We start from the raw sequence: 25,031 nt of genomic DNA, 5'->3' as shown, positions 1-25,031 counted from the left end.
ATGCTTCATCTCCCCCTCTTTATCTTGTTCCAACGGAAAAATTTCTCACCCATTATATCCTAAACTGGAAGCCAGCTGAATGTGGTGGCTGTGAATTAGGAGCCACAAGACGATCCAGCTCCAAGCCACCAACATTAACCCCTTCTGCTATTCCCATGCCCCAGTACTATCACTATCTGAATGAGATACGCTAATTATACCTCTCCAGTTTGGCTTTGTTGTGAGACATACATTACATTCACTCAACGTTCGGTAAACGGAACATTTCCTTCTGCAAAGAGCAGGGATGTTTTTGGGTGATCTGTGCAGCTCTAGAGGAAAGCTCCCCGGCCACATTCCATTCATGTGTTGCTAAAAGTTAAGGACAATCTCCAGTGTGGGAGGATTAGATTTCCTCTGTAGATCATAAGCATTTGGCCAGGCGCACCACACCCATTAGCTTTAAAAAAGATGTGTTTAACACGTCCTCGCTGAATACCCTGTGTGTACTATGGCCTAAAAAAATGAACAAAGAAAATAAATTGAGTGCCTTGACTTAACCGTCCAGAGCTTCAAGTGCACCCCGAGGCAATAAAGAAGTATTACCCTTGTGCAATTGTTTTATCATTATTTTGACTTTTTCCACTGTAATCAAATTCACTGTGAAAAAAAAATTGCATACTGAACTTTTGCTCCCTTATATCCTGGATCATTCTGTCCTTTCCAAGCCCAAGCATTCACCTTTTCTTTTCCCAGACATATTGGCATGAATCTATGGTGGGGTCCCAGCAGAACCCTTGGATGAATCATGTAGCTGCAAGCATGCAAGAGCACTGTCTTATGATAAATATTACAAGCTATAAATCATTGCTTCTCAGAAAAAAAAATGGGGGGGGAGAACAGATCGAGGGAGAGAAAATGTGTGCAAAATAACATTTGGGAATCTGGAGAGAAAACAAAAGCAGGGTCACATTCTCCGTGTGTGTGAGACAGAGTGTGAGAGTGAGTGTGAATGGTGGTGAAAATGGGGCTTCAAGTCAGAGGGACCACTGGGGAGTGGGAGTGGTGGAGGAGGCAGAGGAGTAGAGGATTGCAGGAACACAGCCAGCAGCTCTAGACTGAAGCCATATTCTTCCACCAGAAAGTCCAATAGAAGTCTGCTGAGATTTGCGTATACATACACCAGCGTCTGATCTAATGTATCCGAGCATCAGTAGTCAAGCGAAGGTAAAGACCATGATATTTGGTTCGAATCGAAGATGAGCTCATGATGGCCTCATTGAATGTGGATGTGTTTTTGTCAACTTGGAAATCTAGCAGGAATTCTGTTCAAGAGCCAGAATATTCCTTGTTCTACTCGTAATAAAAGCTCTGCTAGGGGGCGTCGTGGCTCAGGTGGATAAGGCGCCATACCATAAATCCGGGGACCTGGGTTCGATTCTGGCCCGAGGTAATTTCCCGATCCCTCCCCGTCTCTCTCTCCCGTTCATTTCCTGTCTCTACACTGTCCTATCCAATAATAAAGGTGAAAAAAAGCCCAAAAAAATCAATAACTTTAAATGCTCTGCTAATTAAGACTGCTCAATACAGTGGCACATCAGGTAGTGTTGCTGCCTCACAGTTCCAGGCTCCCTGGTTCGATCCTGAGCTCAGGTTAGCGTCTGTGTAGAGTTTCACGCATTCTCTTCACGTCCACATGGGTTTCCTCTGGGTTCTATATATCTGGTCCACCTACATCCCACTGAAGTGAATGTGTGTACATGGATCTGTTTCTGGGGCGGCACAGTGGTGTAGTGGTTAGCACCATCGCCTCACAGCAAGAAGGTCCTGGGTTCGAGCCCAGTGGCTGACGGGGGCCTTTCTGCGTGGAGTTTGCATGTTCTCCCCGTGGGTTTCCCTCACAGTCCAAAGACATGCAGGTTAGGCTAATCGGTGGCTCTAAATTGACCGTAGGTGTGAGTGTGAACGGTTGTTTGACTCTATGCGTCAGCCCTGCGATGACCTGGCGATTTGTCCAGGGTGTACCCCGCCTCTCACCCATAGTCAGCTGGGATAGGCTCCAGCTTGCCCGCGACCCTGTAGAACAGGATACGCGGCTACAGACAATGGATGGATGGATCTGTTTCTACCTTGTGCCCAGTGTTCCAGGGATAAACTCTAGATCGGGCTAGGATAAAGCAGGTCCTGAAGTGGTGAAGGTTAAGAATTAATTACACAACACTAAACGATGGCCATGCATCAAGAAATGGCTGCAGCCAGCAGATAATTATATAAAATGGTGCCTAGTGATTACAGAATACTATTAGACCTCAGGAAAGAATAAGTACTCAAGCGTCAGTCCATCAAAAGTCCTGACAGCCAAGCAACTTCATTTTAATACAGGCATGCCATCTAGTGGCCATCACAAGAAATGCTGAAGTACATATTTAATCACAAAGACGTCGTATATTTCATCAGTTCATTTATTCTATTAGAATTATATATACGGTGATCGAAACAAACAGTGTGAAAGTTAAGTCCACTGCCTCTGCCAGTCAATAATCATCTCTCCTCTCTCTACTCCATGTCGACATCATGGAGGTCCTCCGGCTCCTCTTTCTTCACCCAGGGCACAGGATGTGGCGCATAGGGGTCGTACGTCCAGCGAGGATACACTCTCTTATACAGGTTCATCAGCACTGTGTCCTGAGAACGCAGCTGACTGTCAAACACACATTTCATGTGACCATGTGTACCTGTGTAAAAAGAGGAACAGAGAAAAATGGGTTTAGTTTCAATCTCCGACCACAAACTTCAAGCAGTCTCTTCATACGACTCCGGTTATGAGTGACTGAAACTCAAGTTTAGTTCTACAATGAAGAATTGTGCTGTTGTCTTTTCTTCCTCACCCAAAGCCTCCTTGATGTGTCCTCTCCGGCCCCACTTCGTGCGCAACTCCACTGGCTTAAACCACAGAATGTCATCTGCAAGGAAAGTCACAGATGTAATAAAAGTTTAGTTTTGGTAACACAAAACTGCCCCCTGCTGCTTATGAACTATTCCTGAGCCGCTTATGTAATTTCATATGAACGGTGATCCTCCTCCTCACCCCTGTTAAAGAACATGTAGCGGACAACGGCAGAACGGCGGTTAATCTTGAAGGGGTGTCCGCTCAACACGATCCTCTTTAGCACCACACGCTGAGGGTCACAGCTCAGAAGGCTGCCTGTGGCCACCAGGTCCTGCATTCCTGAAGCAGGAACAATCACAGTGAACAATCGGCTCATTACAAACGCGCTTAACAGTAAAAACACGACCAGGAGGTGCGCCACTTACCATTGGCTCGCTGTTTGAAGAGCAGGACTCCGGCGGTCGGGAAGGTGATTGGAGCGTAAACGGACACAACCGTAGGTGCATCAGCACATAGAAAACGTTCCATCTTATGCTTGTCCCCTAAATATATAAATAAACTCGACTTACAGTGAACTTTTGCTAAATCCTCGTTTGTAATATTGCAAGTTCCCCTGTACATGTAACTTGGAACCATTATAAATAATGTATTATAAATACTCCATTATAAATAGAATAACGACTTGAATAATAATAATAATAATAAAAATGGTAATAATAATAAAAGTGAATAGAATAATGTTTTGGTAATGACCAGGAAACTACGAAATGGTGAAATATTTTGACACATCTACCATTATTACTATGCTTGTATGTATGAATGGTGTAATTCAGCCCCAAGGCCTCCTGCCATCACGCACGACGATCGGGATAGTTCCGTGCTAATGAGCTAGCTTGCATTTGTCACAGATTTCATTTCGTTTGTCTCTCGAATATCCTTGAGAATGAATTTAACTTATATCTCCCAATCATTAACATTAGCTAAGCTGGTACGCACATTGTGTAACTAAAAGTTGTAGATACCACATCAATCAATCAAATCAAAGTCATTCCCACACCATGTGGCGCATAGGGCGGCACCGATCCCCGGTTCCGTAGCCCTCGGCCTCTCGCCTATTACATAGCTAGGGTTACAGTGGGGGGCGGGTCCTCTGGTAACCGCGAGAGTTTGACTCCCCACTCGCATCTGTATTGCAGCGTGCCTTGCCAGACGGCAGTAGGTACCATTTTTATAATGGTCTTTGGTATGACCCGACTGTGAGTAGAACTCGCAATCTCCCGATCGAGAGGCGGACACGCTACCACTAGGCCAACTCGCGGTTAGATACCTCATCATCGGCTTATAATTTGCATATCTGCCGTGATTGGTCCAAACAAGTAGAGTCTATTGTGTGACATCATAAACATCCCTGAATTATCTTTGAAAGAAATCGGAAAATGATTGGTTTAGTTTGAAATGCAAAACAGACCCAATTAGCAATCTCTCTCATTGGAATCTCCTGTCCAAGAGGTGCGTACAAGACCTTTTTGTCTTTTTAAAATCCCACTTGCCCCTACTACTAAAGGAATTCTGATCGCTCCTGCACTTAGTTTTGTCTCTGATGAGGATAAAGTAATGAATGAATTAACAAAGTCAACTCAACAGTCAAGCAAAAAGTCCAAAGCACATGTTTATCAACAACAGGTACAGGGGTTACATCTCCAAGCTAATAAGGGCACAGGTAACCCAGGCTGACGATTTGTATAAGATGATGTACGTACTGTATACAAATTAATATACACTACCGTTCAAAAGTTTGGGGTTACCCAGACAATTTTGTGTTTTCCATGAAAAGTCACACTTTTATTTCCCACCATAAGTTGTAAAATGAATAGAAAATATAGTCGAGACATTTTTCTGGCCATTTTGAGCATTTAATCGACCCCACAAATGTGATGCTCCAGAAACTCAATCTGCTCAAAGGAAGGTCAGTTTTACAGCTTCTCTAAAGAGCTCAACTGTTTTCAGCTGTGCTAACATGATTGTACAAGGGTTTTCTAATCATCCATTAGCCTTCTGAGGCAATGAGCAAACACATTGTACCATTAGAACACTGGAGTGAGAGTTGCTGGAAATGGGCCTCTATACACCTATGGAGATATTGCACCAAAAACCACACATTTGCAGCTAGAATAGTCATTTACCACATTAGCAATGTATAGAGTGGATTTCTGATTAGTTTAAAGTCATCTTCATTGAAAAGAACAGTGCTTTTCTTTCAAAAATAAGGACATTTCAAAGTGACCCCAAACTTTTGAACGGTAGTGTAAAATAAATAAATAAATAAATAAATAAAATGATTGTCCAAATTTCACAAATAAAGCTTAGATTGCAAGAAAACAAGTGTACTTATCGTTTCGTACACATATTTGGTCATTTTAAGCGTACTTTAGCCATTTTTGGGTACCCCATACTCTTCCGTTACCTAAAAAGATAGAAGGTTGGAGACTCCAGCGAACCACCACGCCAAGTCACTGCTTCCACCTGATTTTTCCGACTAAACACGAGGATTCTTCCGGATTTAAACCCACCAGGCAAAAGAAGAATGTCTAAGGATATCCAGGAGGTCTCTCAATACAAAATATCTTTTAACTAATAGTATAAATTTCACCGTTTAATTACGAAAAGCAACAGGCCAAATTTCATGCCACGGAAAAGCTGGATGGAAACGAGTACGTTACGCCACAGGAAACCCGAAACCAAACGTTATCTCGAAGCTGATTGGACCGTTACGAACAACAGATAAGGTCAAGACGTCGTTATGACTTAGCTGGATATTTTCTGTGTCTCTGGTAGTAGTCCAGGAGCCATGGGGTCGGACCCGGAATTTTTGGTTAAAGGGTTTTTTTTTGCTTTATCTTATAGATTTGAGGTAGCTCTTCAAGATTTAAGAGGGTGCCCGGTGATATCCCTTGGGCAATTTAATATATTAACCCTTTAATGCCCTATATGCCCAAATAATGGAAGAAAATACAAAAAAAAATAATATCAGTGTAAATACTGATATTAAATGCACCAAGTTGGCTGTATCTGATAGGTATTCACATTTTTCTCTATATTTGTCATTCAAATACATCAAATGTGGATTAATTAACCCTTTCATAACTTTTCCAAATTAGCGATTTTTATACAAGTATTACATAAACTCTACAGTTAATACAAAATAATGATCAATATCTATGTAAGAACTATCTCATCTCATCTCATTATCTCTAGCCGCTTTATCCTGTCCTACAGGGTCGCAGGCAAGCTGGAGCCTATCCCAGCTGACTATGGGCGAAAGGCAGGGTACTTTTGCTAGTCTAGAACTATACAGCATGTAAAAGAACTATATACAGCATGCACACACACTAATGACCAATAACTATGTAAAAGAACTATATACAGCATACATACACTCACACCAATGATCCACTATGTAAAAGAACTATATACAGCATGTATACACTCACACCAATGATCCACTATGTAAAAGAACTATATACAGCATGTATACACTCACACCAATGATCCACTATGTAAAAGAACTATATACAGCATGTATACACTCACACCAATGATCCACTATGTAAAAGAACTATATACAGCATGTATACACTCACACCAGTGATCCACTATGTAAAAGAACTACAGCATGCAATAGAACTATATACAGCATGCATACACTCACACCAGTGATCCACTATGTAAAAGAACTACAGCATGCAATAGAACTATATACAGCATGCATACACTCACACCAGTGATCCACTATGTAAAAGAACTACTGTATATACAGCATGAAATAGAACTATATACAGCATGCATATACACTCACACCAGTGATCCACTATGTAAAAGAACTATATACAGCATGCAATAGAACTATATACAGCATGCATACACTCACACCAGTGATCCACTATGTAAAAGAACTACTGTATATACAGCATGAAATAGAAATATATACAGCATGCATATACATTCACACCAGTGATCCACCATGTAAAAGAACTATATACAGCATGCAATAGAACTATATACAGCATGCATATACGGTACACTCACACCAGTGATCCACTATGTAAAACTACAGTATGCAATATATCAAGCATGCAAAATGGCATATACAGCATGCGCACACACACACAAGAATAGCAAAAGATACTGATTTTCAATTAACCAAATTGGCTGTACAGTATTCACGCTTTACTGTCATTCAAATTAGTCAAACGTGTAATTGACCCTTTCATAAATTTGCAAAATTAACAATTTTGATACAAGAACTACAGTACATGTACGTGCATGCATGCATGCACACGCACACACATACACACACGCACACACTAATGAGCAATAATTATGTAAAATAATTACATACAGTATGCAAACACGCACACAAAACACAAACTTTAAGGAAAGAACTAAGAGTTCAGATGAAAAAAAAAACCCTCTAAACCCTTTTTCTGAAATTCTGTGGTGCTAAATCTCTACTCTGGAGCATCCTACTTGAAAGCAAGCACAAAAAATTGTGCAAGACACACTATTGACAGAACAACTGCATTTAGAGTTGCAGGGATTTTTACTCTTGCAGCTACATCTGATCATCTTCAAAATGTAATCCGGTGCCAGTTTGATATTTCCAGGTACACTTGTTGGGATCAGTGCTTTGTTCTGTGTGTCTTTAGTCCATCCAAATTCCTCAGGATTTAGTTCAAGTGGACGATTATCCAGAGTTCTCCATAATATTGCTTGAAAATGTGCTCTTTTCACATTTTCAAGAAATGCCTCTGTTGTTAGTGGAAGAGCAGCCAGGTTTGGTGAGGATAAATAACCTTTTCCATTCTTTTTCCCCCATACCACCAACCTTGTGTGTGACATGCTGTTACTGCCTCGAATGCCATAACACGCTGAGACAAAGTCAGTGGCTTCAATAGTGACTTGCTGGAATGGCACATTAATGTTTCCAATTGACGATAAATGATGACAATGGAGTGTATGCCTAATAATTTAAGGCTCGCATTAACAACCAAAGTAATAGAGTAATAAAGGGCTTTTTGGTATAAGCCCCGCCCCCAATTGCATGGCCACACCCCCAACCATGGCTGGAACCCCACCCCCAGGCCTTAAACTCATCCTATTATGTTAACAAACACAAAAATAAGTATGATATATAGACTTTGGTGAACATAAAGTGAAGAATGTCAAAATGTCAGAATTTAGGCTATGACTGCAGCACATCCAACAATAAAGGGCCAATATCCGGAATTGCCCAAGGGATATCACCGGGCACCCTCTCTTATCTTAATGAGTAGACCTTGGACAACAACAAACAGCAAAAAAAAAAAAAACTTTAACCGACGAAGCCAGGTTCAGCCAGATTTGGGCCTTTGGCTCCCGGACTATAGCATGAGCCACAATATCATCTCGAAAGACCAAACTACCAATCTTAGGCTCGTAATGTTTCAAAATCCTATAAAACAGGAAGGATTTGAACAGAGTTTTCGTATTTTTAAATTATTGAAAAATTACTTATCACAGTGACGACGATCTAATTTCCTAACTTACCAGGTTTTCAGCGATACATAGAAAGCTACAGAACATCCTTTGATTTTCTTTACGCCTTGAATGTTATCACATTTCCGTTTTAACATTTTGGTTTATTTACAGTTGTTACAGAGCCGGTTTGGGATTTAAAATTGCCAATACTTTTCCCTGCTTCGTCAGGTGTGTTTCTGATTGGCTGCCGTAATATTGTACCCTCCCCCGCTTAGCTTTGATTTGTCGGACTACTTTTGCCCTAGTAAGAGTGTTTGAATTATCTATTGTTCGTAACGGTCCAATCAGCTTCGAGATAACGTTTGGTTTCGGGTTTCCTGTGGCGTAACATACTCGTATCCGTCCAGCTTTGCCGTGGCATGAAATTTGGCCTGTTGCTTTTCGTAATTAAACGGTGAAATTTATACTATTAGTTAAAAGATATTTTGTATTGAAATACCTCCTGGATATCCTTAGACATTCTTCTTTTGCCTGGTGGGTTTAAATCCGGAAGAATCCTCATTTTTAGTAAAAAAAAAAAAAGAGGTGGAAGCAGAGTAACCTGGCGTGGTGGTTCACTGGAGTCTCCAACCTTCTATCTTCTTAGGTAACGGAAGAGTATGGGGTACCCAAAAATGGCTAAAATACGCTTAAAATGACCAAATACGTGCACGAAATGGTAAGTACACTTGTTTTCTTGCAATCTAAGCTTTATTTGTGAAATTTGGACAATCTTTTTTTTTATATTAATTTGTATACAGTACATACATCATCTTATACAAATCGTCAGCCTGGGTTATCTGTGATAAGGGTTGTACCGCTGGTGTGCTGAGAGAAGATGGGAGAAGCTCGGAAGCGTCTGAAACCACACTGGAACACCAGCTCCTCTTTCGACGCAATGGGCTCAGTGAAACCAGGCTGCCGTCGTACCAGAACATGCATCACTGACATCTATACAGAGACCACGGAAACGGGTGCTTCTTATTGTTTGAATAATATTTTTGTATAAAACAAAGCAAAACACACATTATACTCAACATCTGTTATTGCTGGGTTTCAGTCATGTGACTTTTCTTAGCAGTTTTACCGGAAGTGAAATAGCTGGTGGTCTAAACGGCTGCTGTAGTGCAAACAACTAGCGATAACTTATCAGCGTATGCTCGTAATCTAGAAGCCACTGCTGGCTTTAGATATATTCAGAAGATTGCTGTGTGCAATGGAATCGACCCCTACAGACTGGGAAAGAAGGATTTGTCATACGATCTCGAAAACTACCCTTCAGTCGAGTTCCCCGACATCTCGAACTATCTGGTGTTGCAGACGTCCTTCTACACCGCAAAACAAATGAAAGCGTGGAAGAGTATGCAGGCTTACAACTTTTTTGTATGTGTCTGGGTAAAGGACCTCGCGATCAAGTCGCTGCTGAATGAATCCTGTATTGTTTTTGCCCGTGTAAGTTTGTTTTTTTAAGTTTTTCGTTCGCGTCTTTACAACAAAGCGCTGCAAGTTGAAGTGTAAACAAACAGTTCGCTTGATTCTCACTTGTGTTGGCTCTTATCTCTCAGCTAAATCATTCACAAAGATCATCAGAAACCCCTTTAAAGACCTGGGGGCGTATTACAGAAAAAATCCTAACCGCTCGTCCTAACTTAAGATAGGAACTCAAAGAGAGGAAAAATCCTAACTTCCTATTACAGAAACAATTCCTAAGTTACTGGCCGTTTCCTATCTTATCTTTGGCCTCCTATCATATCTTAAGTTAGGAAATCCTAACTGTTCTGTCAGAGTGATTTTTTCGATTGGTCGTGTCTGTTTCTGCCACTTCGAATGTGCACTTTGTAACGACCTAAACCGTTATAGGTGAAAAGACCAAGAAAGTCTTCAGAAAAGCTGACAAAAATGACAGAAAAGAAGCGGAGGGCATTTAATTTTGCGCACGACGAGCTGGAGGCTTTAGTTGTGGCGGTGGACGAGAGGAAGTCCACCTTGTTTGGGAAATTTTAGTTTAGTACTATATTAAAGTAAATTTAAAAAATGCATGTAAATCTCTATGACAGACCCACCTGGTGTTGAATATGAACGAATCGTGGATGGATCCAGGCCACTTCGCCACCAAATGTCGTATGACCATGTTTTGGTCTCCAATGGCCTGAACATTGATGGCGCGGTATCCCTGACAGCATACATATGCTGGCTCAGTTGGACCGCTTGGGGCTTTGATAGGGAATAAAGACCCATCAACAAGCCCAATTACCCCTGGCATCCCACTCTGCCTTAAAACCTCCTCCTTAATCCGCTGCAGCTCTTCTCCAAGTGGAAACTGTATGTAGTTAGGTGCGAGACTGCAGATGGCCTTAGTGACTTCCATGAGATTCCTTGAAATACATGGCTGTGACACTGAAGACAGGCTTGCAACCTCAGTCTGGAAGTCACCCTTGGCAAAAAAACGCAGAGCATTTGTTACCTGCATCACCACAGGCAAGGCTCCATGTCTCCTTGTGGGTCTTTCCAGGGCTGGACGCAACTCCTCCACCAAATTCAAAATTAAACGTCTTGGCAGGCGATAAAAAGACATCAAAACACGATCCGAAAAATTCAACATGTCATTATGTGGTCTCAGTAGCCTTTCAACCATTACATTTCTTTTCTCTTCATCCTCATACAGACCTACTAGCAGTGCTGCTGCCATTTTTTCAGTTACTGACAGTTGAAAATTTGAATTTTAGGACAGAGTGTATGGCCTTGTAACTTAGGCATCCTTACTTAAAGATATTCCTAACTTAGGATGGTTCTGTAATGGCTAAATTCCTATCTTAACTTAGGAAGAAATCCTATCTTAAGTTAGGAAACCTCCTTCTGTAATACCAAAACTCCTAAATGCCTTCCGAACTTAAGATAAGATAGGATTTTACACTTAGGAAGTTTCTGTAATGTGGCCCCTGGATCTTAGTTAAACAAGACGGAAAAGTGATCACGGCGCATTGTAACTGTACGGCTGGGGAAGAATTTTGTCACAACCTTCATGCATATGGACTTAGTGAGGAGTAAACAAAGAAACAGCTGGGGACTTTAGCGCTCTGTGACTAAAAAAAAGTACCGAGAGGGTGTCGTGGCTCAGGTGGATAAGGCGCCATACCATAAATCCGGGGACCTGGGTTCGATTCTGACCAGAGGTCATTTCCCGATCCCTCCCCCGCTCATTTCCTGTCTCTACACTGTCCTATCCAATAAAGGTGAAAAAAAGCCCCCCCAAAAAAAAAAAAAAAAGTACCATAAAATAACGACACGTAGCAAGACTTGGAAAACACTAAGGACATAGCCGAGAGGGAAATACAAACCTTTCACCAAGTGATCACTGCAAACTCGAGCATGCTTCGACTCGGCTCCCTTCGATTTCAGCGAGAGGTTCAAAAGCCACCTTTCTCGACGTATTTTTGTGAAATCCTGGGTCCGTTCACCCTTTTTTATTAGTTCACGAGGAACCCTGAAGAAACTTTTATCAGTTTCACGGTTCGACCGATTCGAACAACCTAAAACAACGCAAGCGTAAGGCATTTTTCATGCGAGCAATGCACCTTCTCCATACAAATGTTTTATCGACTGAGCTTTGGTAGACCACCAGCTAAAGTTTTGAATAACTAATGAGGCGGCTGTGACATCACGTGAAATCCAGCAATTGGAAAAGCGATCAAGGGGAACTCGATCAAAGTGGACAGAATGCATCTAGTTTTACACAGTACTGTCACCAGCGTTTTCCCGTCTTTTCAGAAAAACAGTCAAACTGACAAAATTTACCAATGAGGTCACGGTTTGATTCTATTCAGACTGTTCAATTGAAGGATGGATGGATAAATGAATGTTTCAGATACCTTCTGTTCATGTGGGAGCAGGGAGACCAGCACCAGGGGTTTGCCTGCCTGAAAGCTCTCCATCACGGAGACAGGCACGTCCTCAATGTGCAGCGTCACGTACCAGCCAACCTGCATGATCACATGACATCCTACATATCAACATCTGAACAGGACAGGAAAATACACCTTGTGTGGTGCTTTACTGAGACACAAAAACACACACACACACTTTCTCCCTCTCTCTCACCATGGCCCCTTCCTCCTCAACGGCTGTCTCAGCCAGGACGCGGCGACGTGTGCGCTCGAAGTTCTGGAACTGGAAGATGCGCGAGTAGTTGAGAGGCAGGTTCTCCATTGGGTCCCATGGAGAGGAGCGGAAACTCTTCAGACCTCTGTACTTCTGAAATCTGAGGCACATCCCCAAACAAACAAAGCTGTGAGTCTGACCTTTGCTCTTTACTAAAGGATCTGTGTAGGTGTTAAATTTCAAAGTGTGTCAGACGCCCTGCAAAGGAGGAAAGATTATTCTTGTGCACAATGTTACGCAGCAGCTAGATATCCAGGAGACAGTCATTTATCAAAACTGGATACAAACAAATTTTTGTAAAATCGTTCACAAGAGAAGCAAATCTGGTCATGAAGATCCAGATCGTTGTAAATGCGTTTGTATCATGCAAAATCTCCTGAGCTTGTGTAAATGTAGGGATAATGGTCTTAATATGACGCCTTGACTGATAAGCTTCAGATCATATAACTGACATAGGTTATTTCAATTTTATTTAGATTGCCCTGTCAAGTTCAAATAGCATCTTTATAGCCTAGGTCACAACCGGACGTACGATTTTTTGGCCGTGCGATTTTTGGCGTTTCCCAAATCACTGCGGTTTTTTTGTTCGTGGAGAAAGACACACGTTGGCCGTAAGTTTGTCTTGCAACCTGAAAAAAACGTAAGCGCCCGTAGAGTTTGTTTGACATGACAAAGAACCTCTGCGGCCAGTCTACGGCTCGAAAATCAGCACGTCACACGCGCGCCCTCCGTGCGTTTCTTGCGTTTTTTGCACGTAGACCGGCCATAGGAGCACGTACGGCCGGTTGTGACCGAAGCTTATTTCAAGTGCGCACACAAATTTAGAGAAAAGGTTCATCCGTGCCGACGGTTTTCAAGGTGAAGCAGTGGCAGAGCTGCATTTTGGGCATACCGCACGAGCTAGATAGCAGCTTAATTGTCATGCAGGTAATACCTCTATGAGTAGGCTAGACAGCGTGCCGTTTGTATTGGAGGACAGTATGTTTTCGTTTGGCCTTTAAAGACATTTAAAAGTGTTTAATCTACATAAAACTAGTGTCAATTCAAGAATAAATAACATTTTTATGGAATATATTGTTAATTTTGTGCGCCGTTGTGATGAGCTTTTACTTTAAGTGTCTTTTAACGTTGTGTGATGCAATACACCACACTCGTGGGCGCCGCCATCTTGGGTTTTTTAGTGATATTCGTCACCGGGCCGTGTGTTTTTGTTGTTGCTTCCCGCTTGCTCACTGTTGGTTCAATCAGCTTGAAATGCATGATTCCTACCTAGTGGTCTCATGTTGACTTGATTTTTAAAATAAAATCGGCTGAACACTTTGCTGTCTCGTCCCCGGAAAAGATTGGATCACTGAGGAAAATTCTGTATCCTTCCTTAAAAAAAATAAACATAGTTAGGTCCATAAATATTTGGACAGAGGCAACATTTTTCTAATTTTGGTTCTGTACATTACCACAATGAATTTTGAACAAAACAATTCAGATGCAGTTGAAGTTCAGACTTTCAGCTTTAATTCAGTGGGTTGAACAAAATGATTGCATAAAAATGTGAGGAACTAAAGCATTTTTTTTAAAACACAATCCCTTCATTTCAGGGGCTCAAAAGTAATTGGACAAATTAAATAATTGTAAATAAAATGTTCATTTCTAATACTTGGTTGAAAACCCTTTGTTGGCAATGACTGCCTGAAGTCTTGAACTCATGGACATCACCAGACGCTGTGTTTCCTCCTTTTTAATGCTCTGCCAGGCCTTTACTGCAGCGGTTTTCAGTTGCTGTTTGTTTGTGGGCCTTTCTGTCTGAAGTTTAGTCTTTAACAAGTGAAATGCATGCTCAATTGGGTTGAGATCAGGTGACTGACTTGGCCATTCAAGAATATTCCACTTCTTTGCTTTAATAAACTTCTGGGTTGCTTTGGCTTTATGTTTTGGGTCATTGTCCATCTGTATTATGAAACGCCGACCAATCAGTTTGGCAGGATTTGAGCACACAGTATGTCTCTGAATACCTCAGAGTTCATCCGGCTGCTTCTGTCCTGTGTCACATCATCAATAAACACTACAGACCCAGTGCCACTGGCAGCCATGCATGCCCAATCCATCACACTGCCTCCGCTGTGTTTTACAGATGATGTGGTATGGTTTGGATCATGAGCTGTACCACACCTTCGCCATACTTTTTTCTTTCCATCATTCTGGTAGAGGTTGATCTTGGTTTCATCTGTCCAAAGAATGTTCTTCCAGAACTGTGCTGACTTTTTTAGATGTTTAGCAAAGTCCAACCTAGCCTTTTTATTCTTGAGGCTTATGAGTGGCTTGCATCGTGCAGTGAACCCTCTGTATTTACTTTCATGCAGTCTTCTCTTTATGGTAGATTTGGATATTGATACGCCTACCTCCTGAAGAGTGTTGTTCACTTGGTTGGCTGTTGTGAAGGGGTTTCTCTTCACCATGGAAATTATTCTGCGATCATCCACCACTGTTGTCATCTGTGGGCGTCCAGGTCTTTTTGCATTGATGAGTTCACCAGTGCTTTCTTTCTTTCTCAGGATGTACCAAACTGTAGATTTTGCCACTCCTAATATTGTAGCAATTTCTCGGATGTTTTTTTTTTCTGTTTTCGCAGCTTAAGGATGGCTTGTTTCACCTGCATGGAGAGCTCCTTTGACCGTATGTTTTCTTCACAGCAAAATCTTCCAAATGCAAGCACCACACCTCAAATCAACTCCAGGCCTTTTATCTGCTTAATTGAGAATGACATAACGAAGGAATTGCCCACACCTGCCCATGAAATAGCCTTTGAGTCAATTGTCCAATTACTTTTGGTCCCTTTAAAAACAGGGTGGCACATGTTAAGGAGCTGAAACTCCTAAACCCTTCATCCAATTTTAATGTGGATACCCTCAAATGAAAGCTGAAAGTCTGGACTTTATGTCCATGTCCATTATATAACTATAACTTGAATATGTTTCAGTAAACAGGTAAAAAAACAAAATTTGTGTCAGTGTCCAAATATATATGGACCTAACTGTGTGTATATATATCAATCAATGATCTTCCTAATATTTGTTTCCATGGAGAAAAAATGAAAAGGTGTATAAATATCAGTAATACTGTTTGGAAGAGAATGACCAAAAGTTTAACCACCTTATCCTTGACTTGCAAGTGACGTCAAAGCAAAACAGAAACCCGGATGTCGGCCATGTTGGTGGAGATACAAATGCGGGGTCAAGCGACATTCCATAGAAAACAGTCACGCATGCATAACTCTGTTTTCCCACTGCTTTAAGAGTTCTTTTAGCTCTGCCATATCTTTGTGCTGTACACGATTGTGGTCACAGCAGTACTTGTGACCGTGGCACGTTCCGATTTTTTAGAATTCCGTCTGTGATTTGGAAAGAGGGCGAGGAAACACTGAGGTTTGGTACGGAGAGGAGACGAGCACGGCTGAACAACATCGGCAGGGCTGATCTAACATAGGCTGAAACCAAAACAGCTCGTCTTTGCAGTGATCATTTTATCTCCGGTGAGATTCAAAAGCTTTCTCGATAATATCATGGAAGAATTTTATTTCGTGTTGCTAGAATTGTGCTATAAAATGAGTGTTCTCTTGTCGTGGTTCACTCGGTCGTTGTTATAATTTTATAATTATTAAATTGTGTTGTAATTTTAGAGCGGTTGACCTGAAATAAATTGAAATGTGATTTGTGAGCCATAAAGCTAGAGACTTGTCAAAATTTCACACTTCATCTGTTGTTTACACATAGGAGTAAACTAAATGTAAAAGAAGCCCTAACTTACCCTTGCTTTGTCATCATTGACTGGGTTAATAAAAAAGGTATTTACCCATCCAGAGACAAAGTAGTTATAGGCTTTATAAGCCTTCATTTGAGATTTGTCGCCCACGAAGTTTGCCAAACCAGATAGAATGTGATATCTGGGTACTCGATGGTTGGTAGAAGCGTCTTATCTTCAGAAAAGTCTGACTTTTTAAAATAATATGGGTCAAAACCACACGTATCTATCTTCTCTTTGTATTGAATCTTTGCTCGAGTGTTCAAATCGTAGTAATACTGAGAAAATTCAGCATTGTTTACAGACACGCTTTCAGCGGCTGCCATCCTAGTTGCTTTGTATATCCACCATCATGGTGGACGCTCATGACGTAGCACATTTTGATCACGTGGTTGCAAGTCATCTACAGTTAGGTCCATATATATTTGGACACTGACACAAATTTTGTTTTTTTACCTGTTTACTGAAACATATTCAAGTTATAGTTATATAATGGACATGGACATAAAGTCCAGACTTTCAGCTTTCATTTGAGGGTATCCACATTATAATTGGATGACGGGTTTAGGAGTTTCAGCTCCTTAACATGTGCAACCCTGTTTTTAAAGGGACCAAAAGTAATTGGACAATTGACTCAAAGGCTATTTCATGGGCAGGTGTGGGCAATTCCTTCGTTATGTCATTCTCAATTAAGCAGATAAAAGGCCTGGAGTTGATTTGAGGTGTGGTGCTTGCATTTGGAAGATTTTGTTGTGAAGAAAACATGTGGTCAAAGGAACTCTCCATGCAGGTGAAACAAGCCATCCTTAAGCTGCGAAAACAGAAAAAACCCATCCGAGAAATTGCTACAATATTAGGAGTGGCAAAATCTACAGTTTGGTACATCCTGAGAAAGAAAGAAAGCACTGGTGAACTCATCAATGCAAAAAGACCTGGACGCCCACAGAAGACAACAGTAGTGGATGATCACAGAATAATTTCCATGGTGAAGAGAAACCCCTTCACAACAGCCAACCAAGTGAACAACACTCTCCAGGAGGTAGGCGTATCAATATTCAAATCTACCATAAAGAGAAGACTGCATGAAAGTAAATACAGAGGGTTCACTGCACGGTGCAAGCCACTCATAAGCCTCAAGAATAAAAAGGCTAGGTTGGACTTTGCTTAAAAAAACATCTAAAAAAGCCAGCACAGTTCTGGAAGAACATTCTTTGGACAGATGAAACCAAGATCAACCTCTACCAGAATGATGGAAAGAAAAAAGTATGGCGAAGGTGTGGTACAGCTCATGATCCAAAGCATACCACATCATCTGTAAAACACAGCAGAGGCAGTGTGATGGCTTGGGCATGCATGGCTGCCAGTGGCACTGGGTCACTAGTGTTTATTGATGATGTGACACAGGACAGAAGCAGCCGGATGAATTCTGAGGTATTCAGAGACATACTGTGTGCTCAAATGCAGCCAAACTGATTGGTCGGCGTTTCATAATACAGATGGACAATGACCCAAAACATAAAGCCAAAGCAACCCAGGAGTTTATTAAAGCAAAGAAGTGGAATATTCTTGAATGGCCAAGTCAGTCACCTGATCTCAACCCAATTGAGCATGCATTTCACTTGTTAAAGACTAAACTTCAGACAGAAAGGCCCACAAACAAACAGCAACTGAAAACCGCTGCAGTAAAGGCCTGGCAGAGCATTAAAAAGGAGGAAACGCAGCATCTGCTGATGTCCATGAGTTCAAGACTTCAGGCAGTCATTGCCAACAAAGGGTTTTCAACCAAGTATTAGAAATGAACATTTTATTTACAATTATTTAATTTGTCCAATTACTTTTGAGCCCCTGAAATGAAGGGATTGTGTTTAAAAAATGCTTTAGTTCCTCACATTTTTATGCAATCATTTTGTTCAACCCACTGAATTAAAGCTGAAAGTCTGAACTTCAACTGCAGCGGAATTGTTTTGTTCACAATTCATTGTGGTAATGTACAGAACCAAAATTAGAAAAATGTTGCCTGTCCAAATATTTATGGACCTAACTGTATACACGGTGCATTCGAGCACCACCATCATTAGTCATGATTGGTGTCCATGATGTAAAGTGAACATACCCGCTCAATTTTGACTTTTAATGTTTAAACACAAAGGATGGACCAATTTCAGTGATGTATTACTTTTAAAGTGCACATCTTGGGTAAATTCAGGAGCAAGATCAATGTAATTCTCCTATTTTATATTAAACTTTGGTCAAATATCTGTCACATTTTGCATTTTGTGCAATTTTTTTTACCTTGCGCAATACCAGAAAAATTCAGTTGAAATCAAGCCATTTGAGGTGAATTGGACCGCCTCTGAAAAAACTTGGCATTTGGATTTCCCGGCAAACATTGATTTTCGTGACGTCGCATGCAGGACGCCTCCCTCTGAATCCTACGTCAGCGCTGGTTTGTTTATGAGAAAACGACCTGGTGGTTTTCTGCAAATTTCTTCAATGTTATCGCGTAATTATTAAAATGGTTAACAGATGTATCGTAGGAGGGTGTAGCAACGCCAATCTTGATGGGATTAGTACTCATCGTTTCCCAAAAGACCGGACAATGAGGGAGAAATGGGAGCGCTTGGTCTACACAGGCTGTGCACTGAAACCGTGCAAAGCTCTCGCAGCCTGCTGGCGCTTCCGCAGGTAACGTCACAAATCTGGCTCCAGAATCTCTTGGGATTTTTCCAGACGTGTTTTGTTATTTTTTTTTTTCTGCTGTAGACAGATGGCCTTGTGCAAAATTACCCTTCTGGATGAATGTGTAAAAGGACATACTTTCATATTAAAAAAAACAACAACAACACCACTAAATTGGTCCAGGATATGCACTTTAAGCCTGCTAGGTGCATAACTGTGATCTGTATAACACCCACAACTTGTAACGTAGCACCAATAACCTGTTTGTCGTTATATTTGCACTACTTCACCACTACTACCTCTGCCATCTCTCATCGATGCAATTATTATGTGCAATTAATATAGGCCCTAAACTATTTTTATGCATACTTGTGTGTGTGTGTGTGTGTGTGTGTGTGTGTGTGTGTGTGTGTGTGTGTGTGTATATACAGAGTCTACCTGTAATGTGCAATTTTTCCGAGCCTCTCAATAAGGCAATTTTTCTATACATTTTCACGGTAGATAATGCAAATAGCCCTCTGTATTTAATCCTTCATTTGTCTAATTTTTATTTCAGTTTTATTTGTTATCTGTTTGACATTTTCTTGCTACTGTAACACGTGAATTTCCCCGATGTGGGATGAATAAAGTGAATCTAATCTAATCTACAAGAAGAAGCAGCCTTTATGGGTAATTCTTACCCTGATACTCAAAATACTAAATCTCTTTATTTTTGGTTTTTTGGTCTATTAACTCATTCCTTACGGCAAGCCGCTGACAGCGGCTCGGCGAGTTTTCCCATTCCCTACGGAAAGCCGGTACTATCGGCTTTGGTGACGTCATACGGAATTCCCTCGGAAACTCCCATAATAAAAGCAGTACACGTGAATTTGACCAATCAGAGCTGTAGAGGACTGCACATAGACCACATTTGGATCTTATAATTAGCGGGAAACCCGTGTAGGGAAGGTTTATTATAGCAGGGATAGACTGCTATAATATTATTATAGTATTATAATATTATAATATAATATTATGACTGATGCTTGTGAAACCTACCCACTTCAGAATTATACAAAAATAATTCCGTATTTAGAAAGGATAGGTTTCAAGGACTGGGTAAATGTATACTTTTCTACCTCTAAAATAATTTGTTATGGAGATAGAGACATTTAACTGAATGTACCTATTAAATTCGTGATTTTCACAAAAAGTATTCCGTCAAAACGTGACTGAAAAAAAATTGAAGTATTTCGTAAGGAATGAGTTCATTTCCAATAGAGTTTTTTTTTTTTCCTCTCATCAATGGAAAATTTAAACCAGTGGAAAATGGTTGCCAGTTTGTGACCGGGGCAACGGACAGAAATGGAAATTTTATAAAAACACTGGATTTTCAAATGTTCATAACTTTTTTTTTAAAGACATATTTACAAAATTAAACAAGTTTTCAGTTCAGATCCTCACACTCTGTTTAATTTGATACATTACACAACACTGACAACTACTTTAAAAAAACGGCCCGTCGTTGCTACTATTACCCCTTTTCCACCAAATCGGTTCCAGGGCTGGTTCGGGGCCAGTGCTGGTTCACAACTCGTTCAACTTGCGAGCCAGCTGAGAACCAGTTTGCTTTTCCATCGCTCGCGGTGCCACGTCATTACGTCGCTGTATACGTCATTACGTCGCTGTATACGTCAGTTACGTCGCTACGTTTGCATAAACCTTGGCGCGAATATCAAAGCAAAAACAACACGGAAGAAGCAGCAGCAACAGCAACAACAATAATAATAATAATGGATGACTTCGCGTTTGTACAGCTGCGGCTTCTCGTCGCTTAAAAATGGCGATCTTTCGCGGTCTTGTTATCGTTGGTGGTCTTAACAACTCCGCCCCCCGCTGACGTAAGCGGTTCTTTCCTCTGGCCCAGCAGAGAGTTGGTGCTAGCCTGGAACCGGTTTTTCTGGCCCCAGAGCCAGTTCCTTGTCAGTGGAAACAGAAAACCCGGTTCCAAACTAAGCACTGGCCCCGAACCAGCCCTGGAACTGCTTTGGTGGAAAAGGGGCATATGAGATATTATGAGGTTAATAAATTAAAGTCCTACTGCGTTTTAACTTGGAGCAGTTGAAACATTTTGTCCCTCACCTTATCCTAGCAGGCACGTTTAACGGCGTGTCCACTTCATCAGGGAACATTTCGTGTGAGCGAGCTTCACGATAGCGCTTCAACCCGTCTTCCTCCTCGGCTTCATCCATGGCTTCGTCGTACTTCTGCTCAGCTCCGACACGGCCTGTGGAGCTTATTTCCTCTTCTTCCTCTTCCTCATCATCCTTTCCAGAGTCATGACAAGCCTCACCATCCTTTATGAAGGAAGAGTAAGTAAGAAAGAGTGACAATGATGACAAAAATATCATATCACGATACACATATGGTAATATTTATTTTGGCTCTGGGGAGAACTGGAATCGCACATTAGCACAATAAGGGAAAAAAATATATATATTTTAAAATAATTACAAAAGGACTCCGAGACAAAGCTCACTATATTGTAATATTTCAGAAAGGTGTATTGTGGTGAATTTATCCAGAGTATTGCTATAGCGCTATAAGTGACCGAAAAAAACCACACATCTTCACATTTTATCAGCAAGTTAAAGAACTAGACGTACAAAGATGATTTATATTTCACATTTCACTGCCAAGTATAATTCCCCTTTGAAAACCTTTCTGATTATAATATATGAGGTCTAAACTTGGTCCCGAAATCTATTTTCTTCTTTGATATCCATCACTAAACATACACGGCCTTTGTCAGGAGCGAGCATGTGGTCGCCGAGATGGGAAAGGGGCAAGACATACTGCTGGGGTGAATCCACACCCTGGAGGGGTCAAGCTGTAGAACAATCACAGGTGCACTAATAAAAATAATCTCCCCGAATCATCTGTGGTACCACTTCCCTCCTTGTTAACATCTTGCATTGTGAAGCCCTCTTTGGTGCTCAACCAGACATCAAACGCATGCTAATTGGGATTAAACGAAAATAAAGCCTCCATACATGAGGAGCTTCCCCCCCCCTTGCTCCTTTCAAGCCTAGCTGGTATAAATAAATGGCCGCCTGCTCCGCAAGCCCTAACAGGAAGCCCTGTCCAAAGTGGAGGAAGTCAGGAGGCTTCTCTCGGGACAGGCCTGCCGCTCCAAACACTATTGTTGAGTTGCTCAGCCTGGCACTAGGACTGAGAGGCAGACAGTGAGAAAACAAACAAATGCCTCTCCACCATGCAGTGCACAAAGAACCAGTCACGTATGCACTGTTCCTCCAGTGGTGTACCTGCCCTCCTGCCCGCTGTTAGCCAATCAGCCACGCCTTCTCCCTTTACATACGCACATGCTATACATTGTTATCCTGCGCAGTAGGTATGAAGCAGCTTGACCTGCTTTGTTCTCCTTTCTCACTGCCTTCCTTTGCTGCCAGCTTAGACAACACCATGGTGACGCAAACAATACCAACATGGCTTACTGATGGCTTTCCAGGCAGCGAGTGTCAGACACAATTTTTATAGCTCTGTTCATGAGCTCTAGAGTCAAGATCCCCAAGCTTGCTTTAATAAAATACTTCAGACTGCACTGAAATTTATAAAAAACATTAGCGATTATTCGCCGAAGGTGAATATCGGTGAATAATAACCAAGACAGTCAAGGTTATTACTCAGATTTTCACTGAGCCTGATCATTGTTTTAGTATAAATACACAGGTGATTTTTTTTTTAATAATCATATAAAAAAAAATTTTATTTCAAATTTCAAAAGCAGGGCGGCACGGTGGTGTAGTGGTTAGCGCTGTCGCCTCACAGCAAGAAGGTCCTGGGTTCGAGCCCCGGGGCCGGCGAGGGCCTTTCTGTGTGGAGTTTGCATGTTCTCCCCGTGTCCGCGTGGGTTTCCTCCGGGTGCTCCGGTTTCCCCCACAGTCCAAAGACATGCAGGTTAGGTTAACTGGTGACTCTAAATTGACCGTAGGTGTGAATGTGAGTGTGAATGGTTGTCTGTGTCTATGTGTCAGCCCTGTGATGACCTGGCGACTTGTCCAGGGTGTACCCCGCCTTTCGCCCGTAGTCAGCTGGGATAGGCTCCAGCTTGCCTGCGACCCTGTAGAACAGGATAAAGCGGCTAGAGATAATGAGATGAGAATGAGCATGCAAATGTCATAAAGGTGCACGCAGACTTGTCAACGCTGACTCACATAAAATACTTTGTTTTGAAACAGATAAAATAAATCACAATCCCACCTTACCTTTGAATCGTTTTAGGCCAAACTTCGGAGCATCTTTAGTGCTTTTAGGAACAGGATTTTCTTTCATAATTTCTAATTCTTCCTCACTTACGGTAGCAAAGTGATTGGCCGCCATTTTGCCAAGTCGCCCAAGGTGATTATCGAGAAATGGTCTGAATTTCTCAACTAATCAGTGCACACTATTTTCTATAAATCACCTCTATTTATACTACATTTAAAATATTACCTGGAAGAACAGTTATTAGAAGGGTTAGACTTGTTCAGGCCTGTGTGACTAGTGTAGATGTCTAGGGTAATACCTGAGACTCGTTTTCAGCTTCCTCTCCATCTTCCATCATCTCCTCGTCGTCATCATCATCATCACAGCTGTTCAGATCATCCTCGTCATCATCTTCGTTCTCTTCATCGTCCACAATCCATGTGGCCTGATAGTCTGAAGTGCCCTTTGGCACCTTCATGACTCTTCGGCTCTTCCTGGCTTCGACACATGCAGGAAAACACGATATTCAGCTCACACGCTATCTTAAGCCTCGGTCACAACCAGCCATGCGTGCTCCTACAGCCAGTCTACGTGCAAAAAACGCAAGAAACGCACGGAGGACGCGCGTGACACGTGCTGATTTTCGAGCCGTAGACTGGCCGCAGAGGTTCGTCGTCATGTCAAACAAACTCTACAGGCGCTTACGTTTTTTTCAGGTTGCAAGACAAACTTACGGCCAACGTGCGTCTTTCTCCATGAATAAAAAAAAAAAAACGCAGCGATTTGGGAAACGCCAAAAATCGCACGGCCAAAAAAATCGTATGTCCGGTTGTGACCTAGGCTTAACTCAGTCCCAACTGCACAATTAACCCTCATGTTGATGCTAGTCCTACAATGGATACACAGGCCATCTCTTTTCATTTTATCGCAATACGAGTCTAAAATGTACTAAAACACCTCCTCTCAGTTTCAACCATTAACCATATCATCAATATTCATGATTCAGTATTCAATAAATCACAGAGGTGGCATCTAAACAGGCTTTTAAAAAGCTCCAAAAGCACTTCAGATGTAGCAGAACATGGCAGTTTATCCTTTTTCTAAAACGTTGAATTGGTTCATATTTTTCATGAATTTAACGTTGTTTCATGCTACTCATTTACGTGACTTAATTCACCTAGTTACTCCCAGGTCAGTTAATATGAATAATATCTCTGTTAGATAAACATGCTCTCTTTTTTTTTTTTTTTGTTCGTTATTTTATGATGTTTCTATTACCCTTTTAGAAAGTTTTAAAGGTCATTTCAAGACCAAATTTCCGAAAAAAGTATGACAGTGTAAAGCTCTTTGTCAAATCGAAAAGTGAGTAACACAGTAAACGCTCTATAGCAGATTAGATGAGCTAAACTTTTCCATGGTTTTAGGAAACTGGGCCCTGAATGTAAGTATGATTCATGTTTCCACTCTCATATATTGGTAGGCAGCTAAAATACGTAACTGTCAACATCCAAATATTTATGGATCTGGCTGTATGTTGGAAAATGCTTGATATTGCTAAGCGTTGCTAATAACCACTTTACTGAACAAGAGTGCTCCGAGAGCACAATATCCCCTTTTATCAAATTTCGTGAAATCCCTCCAAAAATTGTGAGAGGCGCTGATTTCAGAAGGTGAGAATCCTTTCCGGGACGGACAGACGGATGGATGGACTTCGCCACGACATAATCCC

General features: G+C 41.4%; 1 protein-coding gene across 2 annotated transcripts in view; it reads right to left on the bottom strand.

Annotated features, from left to right (window-relative positions):
• Positions 1-2,423: 2,423 nt before the first annotated feature.
• The window catches only part of tsr1 (TSR1 ribosome maturation factor), a 36,598-nt gene continuing 13,990 nt past the window's right edge, over positions 2,424-25,031 (bottom strand). Inside the window, exons 7-15 of one of the 2 annotated variants that reach the window (XM_060943999.1) lie at positions 23,622-23,800; positions 21,179-21,393; positions 12,524-12,683; positions 12,295-12,405; positions 9,244-9,376; positions 3,295-3,411; positions 3,068-3,208; positions 2,868-2,942; positions 2,424-2,714 (exon numbers count right to left, since the gene is read on the bottom strand). In XM_060943999.1, the coding sequence (XP_060799982.1) occupies positions 2,536-2,714; positions 2,868-2,942; positions 3,068-3,208; positions 3,295-3,411; positions 9,244-9,376; positions 12,295-12,405; positions 12,524-12,683; positions 21,179-21,393; positions 23,622-23,800 (1,310 nt within the window). In that variant the 3' untranslated portion in view covers positions 2,424-2,535. Of the gene's footprint in view, positions 2,715-2,867; positions 2,943-3,067; positions 3,209-3,294; positions 3,412-9,243; positions 9,377-12,294; positions 12,406-12,523; positions 12,684-21,178; positions 21,394-23,621; positions 23,805-25,031 lie in introns of both variants that reach the window. The other variant, XM_060943998.1, reaches the window with a different exon arrangement.

The sequence above is a fragment of the Neoarius graeffei genome, chromosome 17 (assembly GCF_027579695.1).
Source record: "Neoarius graeffei isolate fNeoGra1 chromosome 17, fNeoGra1.pri, whole genome shotgun sequence".
Taxonomy (NCBI): domain Eukaryota; kingdom Metazoa; phylum Chordata; class Actinopteri; order Siluriformes; family Ariidae; genus Neoarius; species Neoarius graeffei.
Note: the sequence above shows the minus strand (reverse complement) of the source record. Positions and strands in the feature narration are given on the sequence as shown.